The sequence below is a fragment of the Schistocerca americana genome, chromosome 9 (assembly GCF_021461395.2).
Source record: "Schistocerca americana isolate TAMUIC-IGC-003095 chromosome 9, iqSchAmer2.1, whole genome shotgun sequence".
Classification (NCBI taxonomy): domain Eukaryota; kingdom Metazoa; phylum Arthropoda; class Insecta; order Orthoptera; family Acrididae; genus Schistocerca; species Schistocerca americana.
In genome coordinates, this window is record NC_060127.1 from 24,798,175 (window position 1) to 24,819,891 (window position 21,717).

The 21,717-nt window shown below is 40.4% G+C and overlaps 1 protein-coding gene across 1 annotated transcript in view; it reads right to left on the reverse strand.

Moving 5' to 3' along the window:
- The window catches only part of LOC124550937 (centrosomal protein of 164 kDa), a 635,732-nt gene that overhangs the window by 186,835 nt on the left and 427,180 nt on the right, over nucleotides 1-21,717 (reverse strand). Inside the window, exons 2-3 of the mRNA XM_047125745.1 lie at nucleotides 20,977-21,088; nucleotides 13,078-13,208 (exon numbers count right to left, since the gene is read on the reverse strand). Coding sequence (XP_046981701.1) covers nucleotides 13,078-13,208; nucleotides 20,977-21,088 — 243 coding nt within the window. The remainder of the gene's footprint in view (nucleotides 1-13,077; nucleotides 13,209-20,976; nucleotides 21,089-21,717) is intronic.

A 21,717-nucleotide genomic window follows, 5' to 3' on the forward strand; every position in this document is an offset into this window, starting at 1 on the left:
TTTACAGTGCAACAGACACTAAAAGATGTTAATAGATTTCTATATCTTGTCAGCCTTGTTGGTAACAGTGGGTATGTTGATCCAGACATCATCAGGAGACTTGGGAAGGCTTCTGCAGTCTTACAACGAATGTGATCCACATGGCAATTAGACTCTACGAGTGTGTCCAAAATGCTTTGGCTGTACTCCTCTATCATCCAATCGATGGCGTTCTGGCATGTGAGACCTGGAAAAGTCAACAAAATCAGCACACAATCTCAATGTTTCTCATCAGCAATGCTTGATGTGAATTCTGAAGACCATTTATCGAGATCACATTTCAGACGATGGAGTGCTGAAAAGAATTAGTCGATTCAGCCTGCATACAACTGTTGCTGAAAGAAGGGTTAAACTTGCAAGGCATGTTCTACAAATGAAAGATGGAAGAAGCCACAGATCAGCACTGTTGTGAGTACAGAAGTAGAGGAAGATCTTGTAACGCCTGGAAACAAACTTTTGGAAAGGCTCTTCAATGCATAGACTTGAACTGGGACAAAGCTGTAAATCTGGCAGTTAACCATGTTGTTGCAGGAAATTTACTGCCTGAAATGCTACCTACCACTGGAGGAACTAAGACAGATGACACTTGCTAAGGTCTGAGCTGATATTTGAAAAGAGATAAGGAAGATATACCCGTCCAGAGTTTAAATAATGGAAGAAAATAAAGATATAATCTCAGTGTACACCAATAGATGCATAAACAAGATTGGTAAAGTTGCTAAGCTTCAGAAGATGTTCTTCTTCAGAGGTGAATAGTGCAGAAAACGCATACACAGCACTTGCTTAACTTCTTAACTTTTTGTTAAGAATTTCTATATGGTTTTCCCAGCTTAAGTGTTCATCCATCCATAATCGTACAGTTCTTTTCCTGAATTGGGTGGTTCCCTAATGCAACCTTTACATGGGTACCACATTTATTTCAGTCATACACTTCTCCTATCATTAACAATTAGACAAGGATTTTTAAAAGCATTTTTCTGCTACTTCTACTGTTTTGAAAATTTTCTGCTGCAATTGATAATCATTCTTTATGATGGTATCAGCTGCAAATAAAATAGTAACTGCTGCGGAAAATCATTGTGGTACACCTTTATTGAAACCCAAGAGTAACAGTCAATCCAGTACTCAATCCTGGGATAATCCACGATTAATTTTTCTTATATTCAGAATTGTACACTTTACTTCCTGACAACTTTCTATTTTTTGTTTCCACCCAGATAAATATAACTCACAGGAAACACATGGACATCATAATTACAGTTTTAAAAGTAGTAGATCGTGATTTACATGGCTAAAAGCTTTGGAAAGTTAATTGTTCTCCACAGCTTTAGGAAATTGAAGAGAACTGTTTTTGTTGGTTTTCTTTTTCTTAAACCATCTGTGTCTTAACCAGAACTTGGTTTTTGTTTAGAAAGTCTAGTAATCTATCATACTTTATTCTTTCAATTGTTTATTGAATGTAGAGATAATAGTGATAGTGGTATGAAGTTTCTACTGTCAGACATGTCACCACTTTTATAAACTGGATCCACATGGAAAGAATTTTGTTGCAAATTAGTAACTGGTTTCGTCAACAAGTTGAGAGACAATATTATCAGAACTATATTTAATAATTTTGTCTAGGATACCATCAAATCCAATAGTCATTTACCGATAGCCCTTTGTACTTCTTTGGGTGTTACTGGATATACATACATTGTTATGTCAAGTATTGGCGTTTCTGCCTTTGTGTTTGGATTACATTTACTCATGGTCAGATTTTGAGCTATGTTAATACAATAATGATTAAATGCATTACCTGTTAGAAGTGGATTGTCAACACTATCATTTCTGTATTTTATTTTGATTTATTACTTGCTTTATTATGTGTGCCTGTATGATTATTTATAACTTTCCACGCGATTTAATGTTGTTGTTTCTCTTTCTGATGTATGAATTACTGTAAAACTTTTTGCTGCTACTGTAGTTTTCTTGCACTTTTTTCCCTATAGTACTTCACATATGGAGTATTCTGCTTTTGCTGTGTTGGTTGGTAACAACAATAAATTTAGCATGAACTCAGCAGTTCATAACCCCAATGCCAGTAGTAAAAATAATTTCCATATAGATCTTGCATTCCTCTCTAGGTTCAGAATGGAGTTTTATATTCTGGTGATAAAGTCTATAACAACTTGCCAGTGGTCATGAGGAGAAAATTGAGAATCCTGAAATATTTATACACAAAGTAAAAGAATACCTTGTTAGCCACTCCTACAATATATAAATTGGAGCTTGGAGTCAGGAATGTAAAATGTGCCTTACTCTAACATTTGTATCAGATCGATACTGAACTTGGCCAGTTCTTGATAGTCTATGTAAAGGTACATGTTACAACGATGCTTTGTCTTCTGATGTATTATGTATTATAACATCCACCTCACTGGCATGTATAAGATTTCTCAACACATAGTGGGTACACCTGCATTGTTAATTTGACATAATATTTCATTTGTCAGTTGAACTTGATATTGTGTAGACATCACTGTTACATTTCCACAACAGTATTGTTTCACTCATGCACACACATCAGTCGCATTGTCGCACATTTGGATATTACTATAAAGGTAAGATTTTTCCTCCATGAGATAGATGGAGATTACCTTAAAAAAGTATTTTTTGGTGTTACACTACTTACTTATTAAATATCTCATTATTCACAGATGGTTACTAACAGAGAGATATCACATATGTCACAAAGAAGTAAAAGAATGGTGATGCTGACTTTAGAGCAGTTTGATTAAGGCAGTGATGACTATCATTCAGACAATTCTAACACTCAGGAGAACTCGCATACCCAAGTCAGACAGTGGCAGTGATTCTGAAATGTATGTGAATAATATTCACAATGCGTCCAAGAATGAACAAGGTGCCGCTGACTTAGTTCCGAGCAGGGTACATAGTGACATGTTAATTGACGCAGCTTATCGTGGCAAGATGAACTGTGGAATGGCATCACAGAAACTCATCAAAGAAGAAGAAGTTCAAAATTGTGCAATTGGCAGTAAAAGTTATAGCTACAGTATTCTGGGATTCAGAGGGTGCGATTATGGTCGATATTTTGGAGCAGTGACACACAATAAATTCTGTTCAATACGACAGAAACCTCAGACAGCTTAAAGTACGTCTTCAGTGACTTTGTCCAACAAGGGCTATGGCGGATGTTCTCCTTTTGCATGACAATGCAAGGCTAAACATCAGTCATCAGGCCAAACATCAGTCATCACACCACTGAAGAGATTATGAAAAAGGAATGGGAAGTTCTGCCTCATCCCCCATACAGTCCTGACCTGGCATGATCAGACTTCTATATGTTTGGGATGCTAAAACAAGCAAGTCAGTGGATTCACTTTATTTTCAGAAGCAGGAGTGTGCATTTTACCACAATGGAATACACGTTCTCGTTAAAAGACCGGACAAAACTGTAGAAATAGACAGACATTATACTTAAAAATCGTAAATTAATCGTCAGAGGTGTGGTTTTCAACTTATGTAGTTGCATTTGAAATTCTTGACAAAAAAGAAAGTGGGAGAGGCATTAGTTTTTGAGTGATCTTTACAAATTACTAAGGATGTTCTGCCATGGAAGAAAGTTTTCTTTTGTTGGTGCCTGAGACCTTTCCACTGCCCACAACGCAAAGAACTCCTGAGAAATGTTTGCGTTAATAAAGAAAGCCCCACACAGTCATTATTTCCACACTCCCTGCTGAGCAGAGTGGCTTGATGGTATGGGAAGGCTGCTGTGCGTAGAGATGATGACATCTGCTAGGCCTCACTGCATATCATCACAAGTCAATGCATGACACAAAATCCAATAAATAACTGCTCTGAAACTGAGGTTAGTGTTCCTTCTAGACTATGATGGGAACTACTGACGTTTTGCACTATTTATGTGAGGAAAAAATTCCATAAATTAATAGGACTTCTGATTTCATTTCCAACACTTTTGTGATGCAGAAATTTCATTTTTATATGTACTTCCAGAGTACAAATTATGAAGGAATGTAGGCTAATCAAACACAGCTGCCCAGTAGTATCATTACAACATGAATATTACAAAGGTAGTAAATTATACTGAGAAAAGAAAAAAATTAGCTACCACTAATGAAAGAGCCATCTGTGTAGCAACATTGTCCAGTCACACGGACAACACCTCAGTATTAAGCCTGAAGAACATCCCAGGAAACAGGAGTATTCTTTGAAGGAGTCTCATAACTCAGAAGTTGGCAAATCACAAAGGAAATCTGTGTTTAATAATTGGATATTATTTATTTGGACACTTTGAAATGAACCTACATTTCATGTGCAGCTTATAATCTGAAGCACACCAACTGGAAAGTACCAGTGCTCATAAACATTGGTGACATTGTCGGCTTCTTAAAAACGGACATGGTAAGATCTTCCTCACACCTTAAAAACAGAGGATGGAACAGGATTCAGGAATTCCGTGAAAATGACTACAAAAGATTTTGAAAGACTTCTGCAGACAGCTGTGGGGCTTACTTTAACAATTTCAGGCTATCAATTTCTGCTTCCCTTAGTTTTCCAATCACAGCTCACATTCATAATTCACTGCATGTTCTTTGGACAATGGGCAGTGAGTTTTCTGGTACCGCGCACCGCGGAATTTGAATCCCTGCCAGACGTCATGGATGTCGAAGACCCATAGAGGTCTCTGTACCATCGCGCCGTAATCTGTGGCGGCGCGCGCCTCCTGGCCCGCATTTAGAGTGAAGGCGCCACAGTGGAACACGTGGTTGCAGCGGCCAATAGCAGCATCCCCAATCAAGTACTTAAGTGCCTGCCTGTCGCTCAGCCTGCCAGTCTAACCTCACATGTGTCCCTGAACATATCGCCTCGCATTAGACAGCGTATTGACTTTTGTGTTGCTTTACGAGTGGACGTGGTTGTCTTGTTTGGTTTGTGACTCTGTCCTTGTTTTGTGTTGTAAGGTCCTTCGTTGGTCGTGTCCATCTTCTCCCGTTGTGTTGTTGTTCATGGGCCGCTCCGCGGGTCCCGCCGCGTTTCTGTCACTACAACCCCGCGATTGTTCCGGTCGCCATTACAACAAGTTTCTTAACTTCAAAGTATTGTAAGCAACTGTTCGTGAACAACTGCACAGTGAATAAACATGTGAATCCAGAATCTCTGGCTTTTAAGTTTTTATGCAAAAAGTAAAAGGTTTCCTGATAAGATACTTCAGCATATGATGCAGTGCTGCTTGGTTTATATAAAGAAAGTTTTTTCAGCAGCACAGTAGTGACAACTTCAGCTTTCTACTTCCACTGAATCAAACACAGATGCAATTAAATCATGATACCCTCCCAACACTGACATGAGATGTCACTACAAACGCCAATTAAATGTGGAACAGATAACATTCAGATAACATACCTTATCTGAAAGCCCTCAATCTCTTCTTTCTTATCAACATCTTATCTTTTGTTACAATATATAAAAAAAGTTACCTTTATCCAAAATGGCCAGTGTCCAGAACGTTCAAATATTAGAATAAAATCCTTTCAAACATCCAGTGCTGCTGTCTAGTAGCTCTGATTGTTCTGCTTCCAAATAATATGTACTTATACTAGAATAACTTGTTAGTTAATGAAATACTTCAATTAGAAAAATTGAGTTCCCAGAAAATTGTTGATAGGCTTTCCTAAAAATTGAGGATAAAAGGACATACCTAAACTTCTGCTGCATAACACAGGACCCATCAGGATAGATTACTACACACCTTAAACATGCTGAGTTGCAGGCAGGCACAACAAAAAGCCTGTTACAGATTTTGAGCTTTTGGCTAAAGCCTTCATCAGAAAAGAAAAACACACACATATCACACACACACATACACGATCCCTATCTCTGGCTGCTCAGTCCAGAGTGCTAAATTGCTAAAATTCAACAAAACCCCAGAGCCCAACTGAATCCCACACAAATTACACACAGAATTTGCAACTGAGTTAGCCCCTCTTTTAAGTATAATATACCACACATTCATCAAACAAAGGCTGCCCCTTCACTGAGAGGTCAGCACATCTGACTGCCATGCAGTGGGCCCTAGTTTGATTCCCAGCCGGATTGGAGATTTTCTCCACTTGGTGACTGGGTGCTTTGTTGTCCTTGCCGTCTCTTCATTATCATCGATACCCAAGTTGCCCAATGTGGTGTCAGCTGAAAAAACTTGCAACTTGGGGGCCTAGCTTCCCCAGGTGGAGACTCGCGGCCATCAATGCGATACAACAATTTCATTTAATTGGGAAAAAAGAACTATGCCCAGTAGTTGAAAGAAAGCATGGGTCACACCCAATGACAAGAATGGCAGCAGAAGTGATTCACAAAACTACTGCCCAATATCCTCAACATCAATTTGTTGTACAATATTCAAACATATTACGAGCTCAAATATGATGAAGTGTCTCAAAGAGAATAACATCTTCCATTCCCCTCAGCATGGATTCCAAAATCATCAATCACATGAAAGAGATGTTGCACTTTTCCCACATGATATGTGGATGATGCCATCAGATGGATGCAGAACGAGGTATTTAGTGAAATCCATGATCACATTGTTGATCCCTACAGAGGAAATTTTCATCCTCCATGTACGTCATAACCTGCTAGTGTATTTCTTATTCCAAAATTGTTCAACTTATTGACATGAGAGAGACATGTCTATAGCTCTATGCATCTGTTGGACTGCCCTTCTAGAAAACAAGAGCGACTTGCACATTTTTCAAATCACTATGAACACGTCACCCCTTCAGCGACCTATGTTATTTGCTACTAGAAGAAGAGCATAATACTCTTCCGTATAAAGTGTAAAATTCCTTCTGCCATGCACTTCAGAGTGGTTTGCACAGTACAGATGTACATATAGATATGTGCAGAGCTGCGTCAAGAGTGGCTACCTGCATGTTGGCAAGTCCCCTGCCACTGAAATTTGCCAATCACAAAGTTACTTTATTTGAGATGCATCTGCCCCCAACCCCCTCCCCCCCTCCCCTCCCCTTTTCACTTCGCTTTCCTGTGCTCCGAATGATGGTGTTCAACCCTAATTGCTCAGGGAATATCATAGGTACTCTGTATGCCATCCCCTATCCCAAACAGCAACTGGTGTCTTGGTGGATGGCAAAACTGTTGTTCCCTAATATCATGTAAACCTGCTTTTGGCCTTTCTGCCTCTCGGCAGAGTCTCAAGTCTTACAAACACCTGTAAAGTTAACATCACTGTTAATTAAATGCAACTGGCATTTTGATTGCAGAAGGGGTATGATGACATCAACTCAGTATCTTGGTGAGTATGCTACGTATGAGGCAACAAACATATTACAAACTGTTCAGGTGCCAGTAGTGGTGAAGCATAATCAAAATTCATGTAACTAAAGTGCTATATCCATTGCAAAATTAGCAGGTGTAAAACAAAGATGTGAAAAACAATTGATTTTGTTTGATACAGTGATATGATGAGCAAGGCCAATCTGAGGGAAATCTATTTTTGTACACTTCTTTGCAAACCAATAATTCAAGTCAAAAATATTTTACAAAAGCAAAAGAGAAAACAGATGTATATCAGGAATCAGGCATATACCAACTAAAATGTAATATATATATATGATAAAAGAAATGTGGTTTAAACCATGAGAACATTTAAAACCAGAAGCCATGAGAACATTTAAAACCAGATATAAAGAACAGGTAAGAACATGGTAGCACAGGATAAATGACTCAATTGTACCAAACACTTACACCAACACCAACATAAAATTAGCACCATAGACACAGACATGGAAATAATAAGGATAAACAACAAGAAATACCTTCTTATTTTATATACAGAAACCATAACAGAAAAAAAAACAACTCATAAGTGATCTGGCCAACATGGCAAACCAAGCAATTTTTAAATTAATAGACCATTTCAATACAGACACATCATCCACTCACTAACCTCCCCCCTCCCTCTCTCACCCCATTAGTTCCTGTTCATGACTACTATCTCCTTCCAGTTGCTTTCCCCCATCCCCCCCCCCCCCCCTCACAAAACCTGAACCACTACCCCCCCCCCCCCCTGAACTAACATCTTTGATGAACATTTGAGACATCATCACTAATTTACACTTGCATCAATCCCCCCCCCCCCCCCCCCCCCACACACACACACAATAACAAATTTGTATTCTCATATTGCAACATGTAAAACCTACACAGAAAAGAAACAAACACAAACATTGTGCTGGGTGCAGAACGCATAAAACTACAATACTTTCCTCTCGTGAAGTTTTAAAAAAGCAAGGAGAAATGGAAATAACATATATGCAGCAGCAGAAAAAGTGGAATACAAAACAGCAAAAAATTTTGACCTCAATATCCATTAACAAAGAAGGAAAAAGCGGTGGTTTGCAGAACATATAAATAAGAGGCAAACATACAGTAAGAAAATTACAAGTCAATTTTATAAAGAAATACTGTTTTACGCAACAGATGCTTTATGTATCCACATTTCCAGAAGATGCTTTATAAATAAAAAGCAAAACACATTTGGCGAAAAGTACCTTTTATGTCCAGTAAACTTAATATGGAAAAACAAATAATAATTGATTATTTTTGCATGTCTGTCAGTATATAATGATGGAAAGCAAAACACAACACCAAAAAATGATTAATCTAGAGTAATGAAATTCTGGAAATCCATTTGTCTAGGTAACATATTTAAGATATGAATATAATAGAGGGAAACATTCCACGTGGGAAAAATATATCTAAAAACAAAGATGATGTGACTTACCAAATGAAAGCGTTGGCAGGTCGATAGTGTGTATGTTTGTGTTTGTTTGTGTGTCTATCGACCTGCCAACGCTTTCGTTTGGTAAGTCACATCATCTTTGTTTTTAGATATAACTTATTTAAGAGATTGCAGGATCACAGGTTAATATAAGCGCAAGATAAGCCATTGCAAATGTGAAATGCCGGTGCATTAATAACTGGTGTAACCATCAGAATTTTCAATGAAAGCATGCAAACATGTATGCACTGTGTTGTACAGGTGGTGTATGTCAGTTTGTGGGAGAGACTCCCATGCCTGTTATGATTGGTCAGTCAATACACGGAAGGTCAATGCTGGTTGTGGATGACACTGGGGTTGTCATACAATGGTATCCCATTCGTGCTCGATTGGAGACAGATCTGGTGATGGAGCATGGCAAGACAACTTGCCAACACTCTGTAGATCATGTTGGGTTACAACAGGGATATGTGAGTGAGTGTTATCCTGTTGGAAAACACCGCCAGGAATGGTGTTAATGAATGGCAAGCGCAACAGGTCGAATCAGCAAACTGATGCACAATTTTGCAGCCAGGGTGCTGTCGCATGAAATTTCGCCTCAGACTATGACAGCAGGTTTAGGTACAGTGTGTCCAGACACAAGACAGGTTGGGTCCAGGTACTCAACTAGCCTCCTCCTAACCAACACACAGCCATCACTGGTAACGATGCAGGATTAGCTTTCATCAAAAAACACAACAGACCCCATGTTGCCCTCCAATGACACAACTGAATTCACAAATGGCAGTGGTTTGGGGTCAGTGAAATGTGCGCTTCAGGTCATCTGGCTCAGAACTGTCCTAGAAGTAATTGATTTGTAACAGTTCGTTGTGTCACTGTGGTGCCGACTGCTGCTCAAATTGCTGTCGCAGATGTGGAACAATGGGACACAGCCATATGCTGAACACAATGGTCTTCCCTCTGAGTAATGTCAGATGGGTGTCCGGAGCCCGATCTTCTTGTGACCGTACGTTCTCATGACCACCACTACCAGCAGTCATATACAGTGGCTACACTCTTGCCAAGTCTTTCTCAGAAGGAACATCCAGCTTCCCGTAGCCCTATTACACAACCTCATTCAAACTCAGTGAGCTGCTAATGATGGCATCTATGTCGCCTTAAAGGCATTCTTGACTAAAATCAACTCACCGTGTCCAGTCTCAGAAGTAACTAACGCTCATGACCGTTACAGTGTGTATTTAAAGCAAACCTGATTTACTCCCTCATAATTCATAATGGCACTACTAATCCCACTCTTATGCGAGTGGTGTGAAATTTGAACAGACGTCATCCTTCAAATGGAGAAACAAACCTACCAACTTTTGTTTGTGTTCCACAACTCCTTCTCGGTGTAGCGATTTCTTTTGCCAGTGTATACAAAATTTTTGTTTCATATGCCGAGGTATCTCCCCAAGTAACTGTAAGTGCTCAGGTCAGCCACAGACATTGAACCCTGCCCCCATGAGCACTGTGTAAACTCCAAATCAGAATCAACTTTGATTTTGTTTATGGCAAAAATGTTTGTTAGTGTACATAAAAAGGCAGAGTTCTTTCTTCTTCTTTTGCAGAATAAGTAAAAGACAGTTCTAATGAGAATCTGAAATGAGAAACATATTACCTAGATGAGTCATCTGCATTTACTTCACTGACTTTTGTTATTCCTCCTCCCTCCACGCGTAATAAACAGCCTTGGATCTCTCAACTGGACATTAGCACTTTTTACAACTCTAATGATGAAATGGTGGAATAGCTGTGCAATAACATAGACAAGAACTTATAAAAAAAATATCAAATTACAACTTTACCATAGTTAATTATGTGGTCTAGTTCAAATTTAAAGCAGTCACTTACTCACTCATATTATGTGGCATTTGTCACTCTACAGAACACCTGACAGATACTAACAGCAATTGTGCCATGAAAATTACAATACGAGGAAGGACAGCAAATAGTGAAATTTTACTTATTGTGTGTATGTAGTATATTAGGAATGAGACATCATGAACTGTGTAGGTGATTTGAGAAGACACAGGGTGCAAAAACTAGTTTACAGAGAAACCACCTGTGACATCAACAGTGGTGCTAATCTCGACGGGCACGGAGTCGACGTGAGCTCAGATGACAGATACGGGTATGTCATTTCATGCTGCACTACTATGTGCCAGTGTTCGTCAAGCGTAACAGCTGCGAGTGGTGGTGTGCCAGTCACTAGGAAACCTGTGTCCTGATATTTTCAGTTGGTCAAAGAGACAGAGAACTGCTGGCCAGGGCAACAGCCAAAAACCCGCTGTATTGAGGTAGGTCGGGACAGCAAGGGCAACAGGCAGTCTTGTGTTATATTGCTAAAACACGAGATCACATACACCTTAAAGCTAGGGCATAGGTGCTGGTCTTAACACAACAGAAATGTAATGGCTACCATCCCGAATCAGGGGTGATTTAAGTTGTACGCCCTCCGCCACACACCTTTGGGTGGCTTGCGGAGTATAGATGTAGATGTAGATAGCAGTACATACCATTACCCCTCCGACAAAGGAAAGCCGTGGGTTTCTGTTTGTTCTCCTCAGAATTACCACATGTGGATGCATGGATCGTGAAGCTGTGTGCAAAACAACAACATGGTGCCACTGCCGTGTCCAGTATTGCCATCAATTGCACCAGTGGTGATGTGCTGATGGGATCTGCAGCAATGTTCGCTCTGCTGACAGTTTGCACTGCACCAGGTGTCGATACATCGTCCATGAGCATACTTGTCGTGCTGCATACAAGTCAGGTACAGGTCGTGGTTGTACAATCCTTCACAGCTGAACAACACGTCTCTCCTCTCGGGCACTACAGATGTGGGGCCACTCACTGCATGACTTTGAGTACAGCCCTCCTGAAGTCAAAGACTCCGCAGTTGCACGATAGCTGACGGATCCCTACTGACACGAGCATCTGTATTGAGAAACGATAAACTGCTCTCGATATGGCACAATGCTGCTGATGTCAAATTCGGACAAGTGTTAGTACAGTTTCTTCTTCATACACGAGGCATATCACAGTCTTGTGACAAACAACCAACATCCAAATGCAGTTTCTGAATGAGAAACCCACTGTTTGATCATCCTTTACATACAGCATGTAGAACTCTTTACTCCTACCTACTTCATGTGATTGGCCTGAAATATTAATCACTTTCAAATTAAAGAACATAGTACACTTTGAACATATTTGATGCTTGTTGGTACTGATACACAACTGTGCCCAGATATGATGGAACGTTTCCTTTCTCTTTATTTCCCTAATGGGAGTGTTGGCAATAAGCCATTGAAACAGTCAATCTGTAACTTCTGTACCTTGCCAGGTTTCCTGCTTCTCTTACTTTTTCTTGCGGTTATCATACACTACTGATGCTGCCAGGGTCCTCCTATTCAGTACCCTTGAACAATGACACTGCTTTTCCCTGTGGATTTTGATCCATTGCCTCCTAGATGCTAAAAGAGATTTTTCTTGTTCCAGTGGAACACTCTGAGAAGTTGAACTCAATGTATGTATAACTGTAACTTCTCATACCCCACGAAGCAAACGACTCCACCCAGCACGTAGAAGTGCCAGTCTGCAGCCCGCGTATCACCAACAGCACATCAGTATGATTCCAGTCTACACAAAGCATCAAAAAACCTCCCAAAAGTGAGGTACTTCCTACTTACCAACCACATTAACCAACCAATATATTTTGTTAGTCAATGGATATCAAGGACAGTGAACATCTCATTGTATGAATAATATGTTACACCTCAATGACTCATTATGTGTGTGTCAGCTGTGCAAGCATGAATGTGTGTGTGTGTTTTCTGTATTCGGTGGAGGACTGTGTCCAATAGCATGGTCTACTCTTAAATGTGCCTGTCTGCTGTTCAACACATCTTCTGCATGGTGAGTAGAAATCTATCCAAATTTGCACTGTTATTTTTACATCCAGGAGTTTCCACTGTTGGATGATAAAGCATGTCACTGAAATACTGCACATAATAGACAGAACTCTCCAGTGTACCCAAATAAACTCTGTGTGAGACCACTAGTGGTGAAACAAGGCAGCTTGCACAGAGGTGTTAGGTGGAGCAAAAGCCGTGGAGAGTGCTGCTACGTACCTGAGGCGGCTTCTACCGCAGCTGCAGGCCGGGCGCACTGACCTGCAGAGCTGATGCTCTCCGAGCGGCCCTTCACCACCAACCGACGATACACGTCGTCCAGCGGGTGCTCCCACCGAGACTCGCCGGTCTTGAAGTTGAAGTAGTACCACGACTGCAACTCCTCGTCGTAACTGAAACAGAGACAAAAAGGTAACCGGGTGTGTGAAACAGCACACATCTGAAGCAATCCAAAAAATACTCTCTTGTTCTACTTCATACATCAACTTTATTAGCACAAAATAGGGGGCAGAAAACTGGAAAAGAACTACCATCCCATCAAATTACTGCCAATATTTCCAAAATTTTTCAAGAACATAATGAACACTAGACTTCATACCTACTTAGTCCAGGAAAACAAACCGCCTCTGTAGCACAGTGGTAGCGTTACTGGCTACCACGCAAGGGGGTCCGGGTTCGATTCCCGGCAGGGGACTGGGCGTTGTGTGTCCTTCATCATCATTGACACGCAAGTCGCCGAAATGGCGTCAACTAAAAAGACTTGCAATACGGCGGCCGAACCCCGAAGGGGATATCCCAGACAATAAATGCCATACTATCATTTCATTTGACAGCAAAACACACTAAACACTCTAAGACAAAAACATTATGCAACAAAAAGGAATTATGTAAATGGGACCGAAATCTGTAGACCTTACGATGGACACCGTACCAAATTCTGTCGAATCAGTGTGTTACATCGACTAAATCTAGAGCTGGTTGGAGGGCCCTGCACATAATTCTCCAAATATTCTTGCTAGCCAATGTAGAGTTTGGCAAGCACAGAGACAAACAGTAGAAATTCCCATTGTGTGCATGTAGGCATTGTCTTGCTGAAGTGGAAGCTCAGGATGGCTTGTCACGATGCATAACAAAACGGGGCATAAAATATCGTCGTCATACTACTGTGTTGAAAGTGTGCTGTGGGTGACAACCAAAGTGGTGCTCCTATGAAAAGAAATGGCACACCGTATGGCACGTCACAGTCGGGTTGGTATACCACTGCTGTCTGGGGCATCTCTAGATATGTCTCTGGCCTGAAATCTCGTTAACGGGAGTATAACTATCTTCAGTAATGAGTCCCTGATGATCAGCAGACTTGTCTTGAGATGCCCTGGACAACAGTGGGATACCAACCCGACTGTCGCCTGCCATACCGCCCCACAACTGGGAGTGATGGTCTAGCGTGCCATTTCTTTTCACAGCAGGTCCTCTTTGGTTGTCACCTCTGGCACCTTTGCAGCACTCTATGCTCTGATTTGTTGCCCTTGATGGCAAGCAATCCTGTACTTACATGTCAGCACTGAGGTCGAACTCGGGACCTTTGCCTTTCACAGACAAGTGCTCTGATGAGTGGGCCACCAAAGCACGGATCATGACTTGTTCTCACAGTTGCAAGTTTTGCAGGAGAAATTTTGTAAAGTTTGGGAGATAGGAGACGCGGTACTGGCGGAAGTAAAGCTGTGAGGGCAAGTTGCAAGTTGCACTTGGATAGCTCAGTCAGCAGAAAACATGCCCACGTGAAGCAAAGGTCCCGAGTTCGAGTCTCGCTCCAGGAGACAGTTTAAGTTGACAGCAGGGGCGCCCACAGGTTTTTGTCTCTATATATATTCCCAGATTTTATGTTTCTGAACCGTATTCTGCCAATAAATTGTTTTCTTACCACTAATAATTGTTTAAGCGCTTAAAAACACTGCTCATGCAGTGAACGCAGTTGGATTTAAATTAACAGTCCGGAAAAAAACGGTTGACTACACTCAACTGTGTAAACGTGGTCAAATTCACTTACATTACTGTGAAAGCTTCTTTTATGCACTTAACAAGTGTTCTGCAGCTGCGTAGTGTACTAACTAAGAACGATTCTTTCACGTGATACAGCTCTATTTTGGAATAGGCCTACGCATTCTACTATGCTTACTGAATTACTATTGTTTTCTGAAGAACATTTGTCGTTTCATGGTAAGCCATATGTTTTCCCCTTATATGCAATTTAGAAATACTGATGCACTTTTAGTACCATGCCAGAGTTATGAACATAAAAAACAATGAATTTACACAACCCTTAACGCAATGTGATGCCGAACCGAGCTGAGCGATGACTATAGAACAGAAGCTGAAATCGTATCACAGTGGTGGGAGGGAGGGAAGGGTGTTGGTTCAACAATGAAACAGCGCGGTGTCGATTAGACCGCAAGCCAGTGACTTTGAGTTTCGCGCGATCGTTTTGAGCGGTTTCTTGCAATGGGTGTGGAAATATTTATGCGAGCAAGGCTCATCTAGAACGTTCCGGAAATGAAGGTAGCTCACGCCACACCCTGGTAGATCACGTTCGTTGACAGTAGTACCAATGACGAATATTGCCTATTTCTACAGGCAAGTACCCTCGAACACTTCTTCAGCAAACGAAAAGGAACATAATACAATACGCTAATTTAAATTAGCGTCTGACAATTGTTCACCATTATTTGAAATTTGAAAGAATAAAATTTTGCCGAGTGTGTTTTGTTGTGCAACTGTATTGTGTTGCCAGTTGAGGTTTATGATGAGGTTGGAACCTAGTGAGGTGGGAACAGAGAGGGTGACATTTTAGTAGCCTATAAGTCAATATTTTCGAGATGGAACTCTCACCATGGGTACCATTCTTAATGGGACCACGTATACATGTAGTAGTTTGTCGATCGGCAGATTCGCTTTACTTCTTTATAGTTTATTAGTAATGCCCAGAGTTTGTTAACATGTAAACGGTATTTCCTTATCAGATATGCATTGTTTACAGTTACTAAAATCTCGAATATACCGGCTATAGATATCTATCTTTAATTTTGTATTTTTCGTCATATAGATACTGTATCGTAGATTATTTTTCAAGGAAGATATCATTTCTTTACGTTTGTGTTTAACGTCCCTTTATGACTGATTCTTTTATTATGTAAAGAACGAACAATGGGCGTGCCTTCAGGAAAAACGGCTAAATGTTGCTCAAGAATGCATTTGTAAAAGTTAACAATAAACTGCTGGTTCATCTGATTATTCCCATTCTTGCCTCACTTGCTGTTGTTAATTTCTACGTGTGGGTGTAGAAATAAAAATAAAGATACTTCGTAGGCAATAGCTGTAAGAGGGATATACAACAATTTTGCACATCTTCAACGAACGAGATTTCTTAAAGAAAAACACAATTTTTAAATTTATCATCATTTTTTAATTTTAGTTCGATTCTCCTTTAAAGTTTTTCATTGGTCTAGTTCATCCTGCAATTCTGTTTACATATGTTTTATATCATTTTATCGATATTTTCCGGTTATTTTAGTGGTAATTTTACAGGTATTTTAAATCATACATAACTGAGCCCTAAAGTTACAGGTATTTTTTATATTCGTAAACTGAATGAATTCTCACTAGGGGCAACTGCCCCCACATCATCTGATATGCACCCTTAAGAACATCGGATGCCATGATAATATGGAGGCTGTCAAAACTCTTGGGCTTCATGATAGACAGGAAACTAACAATGAACGAACACACAGTGTACCTGTGCTACAAGCTCTCCCGTGTTAATATACCTTCTGAGGAGGTTAAAAGGTGTATTGAGTGACCAGTATCTCATAACAGTATATTATGCCCTATTCCATAGCCACATCAATTATGGCCTACTGTTATGGGGACATTCTGTAGGTTGTAAGGATGTGCTAATTCTACAGAAAAAAGCTCTCCGAATAATCACATCAAGCAAAAGACAGGAGCACTGCAGGCCTATATTCAAGCAGTTAGGAATTATGACAGTCTTCAGCCAGTATGTGTTTTTATGTCTCATGCGGGCGCCCCTGGTTGCCAGGAAGTGGCATATCACCACACACACTCTTGCTGCAAAGTGAAAATTTCATTCTGGAAACTTCCCCCAGGCTGTGGCTACGCCATATCTCTGCTATATCCTTTCTTCCAGAAGTACTATTCCTGCAGATTTCGCAGAACAACTTCTGCAAAGTTTGGAAGGTAGGAGATGACGTACTGGTGGAAGTAAAGATGTGTGGATGGGTCGTGAGTTGTGCTCGGGTAGCTCAGGCGATAGAGTCCTTCCCTGTGAAAGGCAGATCTCTCGAGTTCAAGTCTCAGTCCGGCACACAGTTCTAATCTGCCAGGAATTTTCAGGACTCCTGCTTGCTGAATTCATCCCTTTTGAAAACAAAGCTGCATCATCTGCGAACTGCAAGGTGAGCCCATTGGAGCGTATGTTAATAACGAAAATTTAGAACAACAGGGGAACTATTACAGATCCCTGTGGCACACTGTGATTTAACTTCATTTCACATGAGTCTGACTTCATTTCACATGAGTCTGCACCTTGCACTGATATAATGTGTCGTCAGTTATTTAGTTAGGATTTGAGCGTTTGTAGAATAGCTTTTCCCAGTACCACATGATTTTAGCTTGCTGAGCAGGGCCTTATGCAGGTGCGACCAAATGCCTTACGAAGGCCATCGAGTACCCGTGCTGTTGTCCTTATCTTTAAATCCCTGACTTACATTTGGAAATAAGTACTGCTGTCGTAGCTGACTTGCGCTTCCAAAAGCCGCGCAGTGTATGATAAAAGAGGTTATTTCCTTCAAATAACTTAATAGCTGATCTTTCATTATGGATTCCATCACTGGTATTATAGATACCCAAAGGGTAGCTTGATATTTACAGGAATGCATTGTTTTTTTTTTATATGAAATAGTGATTTATATCTGTAGCAACAGTGTTGTACACTACTACTTGTAATGATGCTGTCCTGTTATTTCTTTGTGGGCAATTTCTCAAGAAACCTTTTCAAAGTGCTTACATGGTAATTACGGTCAACTGTTTTGAAACACACATTACCATCGACGTCTAAAAAAAACTCAGCGCATCATTTTGATATTGGTTCAAGTATGGAAATTGTTTTTGGGTAGAGTTTCTTTGGCAACTGACTGCAATGATATGAGCTATGTCTCAATGTCGCAGCTGCAAGCCCAACATCTGTTTCCTGTGATTATCCTTTAAAAGCATGTTTCATAACTTTATTATTACTTTATTAGTAGAGCTGTGTCGTTTACCAGCCATGACTGGACAGACTGCGTCAAGATTAATTATATATATACATTTTTTTTAAATGTTCACAAAATTAAGACATTTATACTTAATAGAAACAATATTTGTTTGTCCATTCACTTTGGTCAATATTAAAGAATTCGCCAATGGAGTACAATGGGCGTTCTTTCAGGTCCTGTGCTACTCTCCTTCTGAATGTTCCTAACGGCAAGGATTGCACTTCTTGAGGCAGTGAGCTGAACATCTTTAGAGCAACAACTGGAAAGCTGTCTTGCGTTCCCGTCAGTCGACACCTGGGTATTTCGATGCTCCTCTTGTTACAGGTATTGTGATTGTGTATATCTTGCCTCATGCTGAAGACTCCTTGGTTTTCTTTCACGCTGATGAGACATAAAAACACATACTGGCTGAAGACTGTCATAATTCCTAACTGCTTGAATATAGGCCTGCAGTGCTCCTGTCTTTTGCTTGATGTGGTTATTCTGAGAGCTTTTTTCTGTAGAATTAACACATCCTTACAACCTGCAGAATGTCCCCATAACAGTAGGCCATAATTGATATGGTTGCCCGCATCTCGTGGTCGTGCGGTAGCGTTCTCGCTTCCCACGCCCGGGTTCCCGGGTTCGATTCCCGGCGGGGTCAGGGATTTTCTCTACCTCGTGATGGCTGGGTGTTGTGTGCTGTCCTTAGGTTAGTTAGGTTTAAGTAGTTCTAAGTTCTAGGGGACTTATGACCACAGCAGTTGAGTCCCATAGTGCTCAGAGCCATTTTTGATATGGCTATGGAATAGGGCATAATATACTGTTATGAGATATTGGTCACTCAATACACCATTTAACCTCCTCAGAAGGTATATTACACGGGAGAGCTTGGAGCACAGGTACACTGTGTGTTCGTTCATTGTTAGTTTCCTGTCTATCATGAAGCCCAACAGTTTGACAGCCTCCATACTATCATGGCATCCGATGTTGTTAAGGGTGCATATCAGATGATGTGTTTTTTCTTCATTCATTTTCATTTTATTTTTGCTGAACCATTCTTTAATGTTTTGGAAGAGTACATCTGCAGCAGTTCTTACATTGGCAAAAAGGGTGGTGTCATCAGCAAACTGTAACATATTGCTGTTATAACCCATATCATTGACATAAATAACGAACAGGAGAGGCCCTATGATGGCCCTTTGGGGTACTCCATGTTCCAGCTTTTGTTCTTGTGATGTTTCTCCATGAATTGATACCACTTGTCTCCAGTTTTCCAGACAAGACTGAAAAGTTGCCAGAACAACACCTGCGACACCGTAACACTTCAACTGATTGTGCAGTATCTTGTGGGAAACGCAGTCAAATGCCTTGCTAAGATCACAGAGTGTCAGTGCCACACTTTCTCTGTCTTCGAGAGTTTGTCTTATTTTTCTGGTTAAGTCCAGTGCTGCCGTAAATGTTGACTTTCCCTTGCGAAAACCATGCTGTGTGTCCTGGAAGAGCTTATTTACTTCAAAATAATTCTGTAACTGGAGTTTCATAACAGACTCCATAACTTTAGCTAGAATAGGAATGATAGAAATTGGTCTGTAGCTGGACACTTCACATGGGTCACCTTTTATGTAGATTGGTGCTGTCCGTGCTAGTTTAAGAAATTTTGAGAAGACACCAGAGGATAAGCATTTGTTAATTGCTATAGATAATGGTTGAGCAAGCGCTATAAAATAATTGTGCAAGACATACCATAGATATCTTCGTTCTCTGAGTTCTTGTATGACTTAACTATTTTAACGATATCCTTAGCGTGCACTTCCTTCAAGCTTTCAAAAGTGCTACTGGTTATGTTTCTCATGTGACTTGTGGGGACTAAGCCTGAGTTAGGTATTTCATTAATAGTATCTTTCATTATCCTAACAAAGTACTGATTGAAGGCGTCAGGACCACCGGAATTTAAAACTGAGGTGGGCTTTTTTCTGCACTCGTTTACCAGATTCCAAGCTGCTTTACATGGATTGTGAGCTTCTTTAATGATCCTGTCATTGTATCTCTTTTTTGCCTTCCTCCACTTGCTTTCTGTAAATTCGTTTGGCTCTTACGTAGTTACAATGAAGCAGCTTGTTCAATTAATTCTTTGCAGGAGGTACTTACTCCCATCATCAAAGCATTCAAGTTCCCTTCAATTCTATACATCCTCAGTTTTTCGATTATAATGTCCCAATCACGATTCCAATCTGTTCGGCACGTTAAGACAATAAAATGACGGCTAGCACGCACCAGGTTCTAACTTTCTGGACTGTGGCGCCATCGGCAGACATACATGGAAGGTTCTGTATTCATGGTCGTCGGTAACTTCGTTCTGTTGACTGAAAACCATTTTTTCAATAGGCGTAGCCACTGAAACTTCTTGACAGATCAAAATTGCGTCCTGGTGCGGCATGAAGGTCCAATACGTCAGGCAGTCACACCGCTGCAGTGTGAAATACTCAATATGGAGTTAACCATCAGTCCATTAGTAATATTGCGCTCGAACCTAGAGTTTCATCGGCGTAAGGTTGCTTCAAAACTTCAAACGTTTTCGTAAACGTTTTGCTCGCTTTTGCTGAAAATTTCGCATGGCATCGTTGCTCCTCATATCCGACACTGCAACGAACGCCACAAACACTCTATCCAAACAACTACGGCCCGGAAACCAATCGTGATATCAACAACGCGTAGCAATGAGTTACAGTATTTCGGGAGTCCGTAACTAATGCTGTGCCGCCAACGACATGCCGCAACTTTCTTCTAGGTACAAAAAAATAAAATAAAACCGATCTTCGAGTACTACGTCAGAAAGAAAGTGTGGACTCACCACGGCTTCCAACCCGGCGGTAGCGCTTGCATGAGACCATCCCGCGCCAGATGCAGCAGATGCGGCTCGCTATCCGGATCGATGCCGATCTTCACTGCGTAGTCGTGAACCTCTGCAACAATAAAGCACACACTGTGTAAACGTGGCGTAAATTTCAAACGCAGTGTTGGCACATTATCGATCCCGATTAGGATTTCGACATCGATATTACTTAATATCGAGATTAAATGATGAACTTATAAAATGGCTTAAAAGGAACATAACAAGTTCGGCATAATGTACAGAAATAACAATCTTTACGAAACGCACAATGTCTTGTCTGCTGGGTGTAATAAATTGAGAACAGTGTGGTATACAGCTGAAGTACAAAGGACATTTTTTGTAGCTTTGGATTGACAGTATACCTACTAACAATTCCATACTAACCTAAAATACGATACTCCAGATAATAACAAAAATTATGGTACTAGGTCTTTTTCTGTTGCAGTTTGCAAATTATTTTCTCTAATGCACGTTTGTAGACCTACAGTTCATTCCATAAATAAAAGATAACTTCACTGTTTTCCTATAATTAATTGTTTTTCTCAGTAGGAGACGAAATACAAAAAAAAAAAAAGAAAACCTGGAGGTTTTTCATTGCCTTCGAACATGCTACTGCATCTTCAACATCGGAACGTATTGTCGTTATGAATGAAGTTAAAAACGGTTAGTTTAAATAATAAAAAATGTCGGTAATTGTAA